General features: G+C 47.2%; 1 protein-coding gene across 1 annotated transcript in view; it reads left to right on the plus strand.

The window, feature by feature from the left end:
* apba2b (amyloid beta (A4) precursor protein-binding, family A, member 2b) overlaps positions 1 to 2,500 on the plus strand; it is a 46,696-nt gene that overhangs the window by 24,820 nt on the left and 19,376 nt on the right. Inside the window, 1 exon segment of the mRNA XM_063189867.1 lies at positions 840 to 920. Within this exon segment, the coding sequence (XP_063045937.1) occupies positions 840 to 920 (81 nt within the window).

Raw genomic sequence — 2,500 nt, forward strand, 5'->3', positions numbered from 1 at the left:
TGTGCACATCAGGATAAAATTTGATTGATTTATCAAGCTCCACTTTAGAATACACGTATATGGTGGCCAAAGTTTTAGACAAAATTACCTTACATGTTTTTTGCATAGACAGTAGATACTGTATGCTTAATTTTTATCCAAAGCGATGCCCTATTATTCACTGTATGTATACTCCCTACAGATATGTGTGTATGTGGGGTTATTAGGTGCCTTGCTCAAGGGGACGGCAGCAGCAATGGATGGTGATATGGGATTTGATCCTGCAAAGTTCTGACCACAAGACCAACTCGCTATCCATTAGGCCTGGCCATGGCTGCCCCTATTGAATGTAATTTAATGTAGGCCTACTGTATGTAAAATGTAATGTGATTTCTGGGAGCAGAGTGTCTATCAGTTCCAGTCTGCATGAATAGGTGTATTGCTGCTTGGCAGCAGCAGCCACTGGTGCACTCAGTGCATGCCAAAAATGAACTCAGTGCACCCAAGTTTGCAATTTGAATGCTAAATGGACAAGGGGATTCGGAAGTAGTACTGTAAGTACAAACTTAAAATCCATAATGAAAGCAATGAAATGAAACAATGCATGTTTATGGCTTATGGGTATAGTAGATCAGATTATTAGAGAGATTACTAGAGAGATTATTACTGCATTAGTAACAAAGGAAATTTGGGGAATTAAGTTAAAGAGTGTGTCTGTGCACTGTATAAAGCTGTATTAGAGACCACCCATCCACCGCGTGATCATGATTCCTGGAAGTGCTTCCTTATGAAGCATCTCTGCCAAATGTACCGTCTTTGGTCTTGGGTTCTAAAAGCAACATTCTCATTGTGGTTGCCAGGTGACCAATGGGGCAGAACAGCCCAGGAAGCAGCAGCGTTCCGACCTCAACGTTCCCCTGGAAAACAACAATGTTCCTGAGGTAGGTTCCTCTCAATAACTGCATAATGCTTCCTCCAGTACGAGTGGTGAGTAAAATAGTCCTTCACAGCAGAAAGGATCAAGTTTCGCCTGAGAAAACATCTTTTTTTAAACGTTTGTACCCCTTTTCATTTTGAAGAGCAGCTTTTAATCACATTATGAATTCATGATATGATGAAATAGATTAAGGCTTATAACAGTCACCCCCGCCCCTACTTTTTTGTTTTATCGAGCATCAAAACAGTGTCAAAAGTTTCCGTTTTGTGTTAGGTAACTTTTTAAATCACGTATATTAAGTCCCGCAGGCCAAGTTCTTCCTGGTAGATTTTCAGTGCCACATTAAAACTACAAAGCCAAGATGTGCCTCCGTGACTCCCCTGTTTGAAAGGTTCTGTCTGAGAGTGATCCACTTTAATCAGTTTATAATGAAGAAATATCAGTATAATAGTGTGTGTGTGTGTGTGTGTGTGTGTGTGTGTGTGTGTGTGTGTGTGTGTGTGTGTGTGTGTGTGTGTGTGTGTGTGTGTGTGTGTGTGTGTGTGTGTGTGTGTGTGTGTGTGTGTGTGTGTGTGGGTGTGTGCGGGTGTGTGTGTGTGAGAGAGATACTAAGACAATTTTGTGTTTTGCTTTGATCCTCTTTGGAAGATATGAGAGAGAGAGAGAGAGAGAGAGAGAGAGAGAGAGAGAGAGAGAGAGAGAGAGAGTGTGAGAGAGAGAGAGAGAGAGAGAGAGAGAGAGAGAGAGAGAGAGAGAGAGAGAGAGAGAGAGAGAGAGTGCGCGTGTGAGATTGAGTGAGAGAGAGAGAGTGAAAGAGAGAGTGAGAGAGAGAGAGTGAGAGACACAGACAGAGACAAAGACAGTCAGAGACAGACAGAGTGGGTGCACGTTGCACACATGTACTGTTATGAGATGACAAGCTCTGAAGACTCTCTGGAGTAGGTAAAAAGCCTTTCAGACTCCTGAGCGATGCACACAGTACAGTAGTCCTGCTGTGCTGCCTTCAGCTGTCTGTTACTGTAACTGAACAGCTCCTCCAGACTCCCCATCAGCAATGCACTGGCAAGTCTACTTCTCCTCTTCCAGCTTCCTGTCTGCCACTCCCATCAACACTTTCCCCCAACCCCCGCACATCCTTCACAAGCCTGTGCTCTCGTATAAACCCTCCATCCACAAGCCTGTGCTCTCGGCTAACTCCCACCCCCCTCCATCCACAAGCCTGTGCTCTCGGCTAACCCCCTCCTCCTCCATCCCTCCATCCACAAGCCTGTCCATCCACAAGCCTGTGCTCTCGGCTACCCCCCCCCCCCCCTCCATCCACAAGCCTGTGCTCTCGGCTAACTCCCACCCCCCTCCATCCACAAGCCTGTGCTCTCGGCTAACCCCCACCCCCCCTCCATCCACAAGCCTGAGTTCTCGGCTACCCCCCTCCTCCTCCATCCACAAGCCTGTGCTCTCGGCTAACCCCCACCCCCCTCCATCCACAAGCCTGTGCTCTCGGCTAACCCCCACCCCCCCTCCATCCACAAGCCTGTGCTCTCGGCTAACCCCCCCCCCCCCCCTCCACAAGCCTGTGCTCTCGGC

This window comes from Engraulis encrasicolus, chromosome 23 (genome assembly GCF_034702125.1).
Source record: "Engraulis encrasicolus isolate BLACKSEA-1 chromosome 23, IST_EnEncr_1.0, whole genome shotgun sequence".
Taxonomy (NCBI): Eukaryota; Metazoa; Chordata; class Actinopteri; order Clupeiformes; family Engraulidae; genus Engraulis; species Engraulis encrasicolus.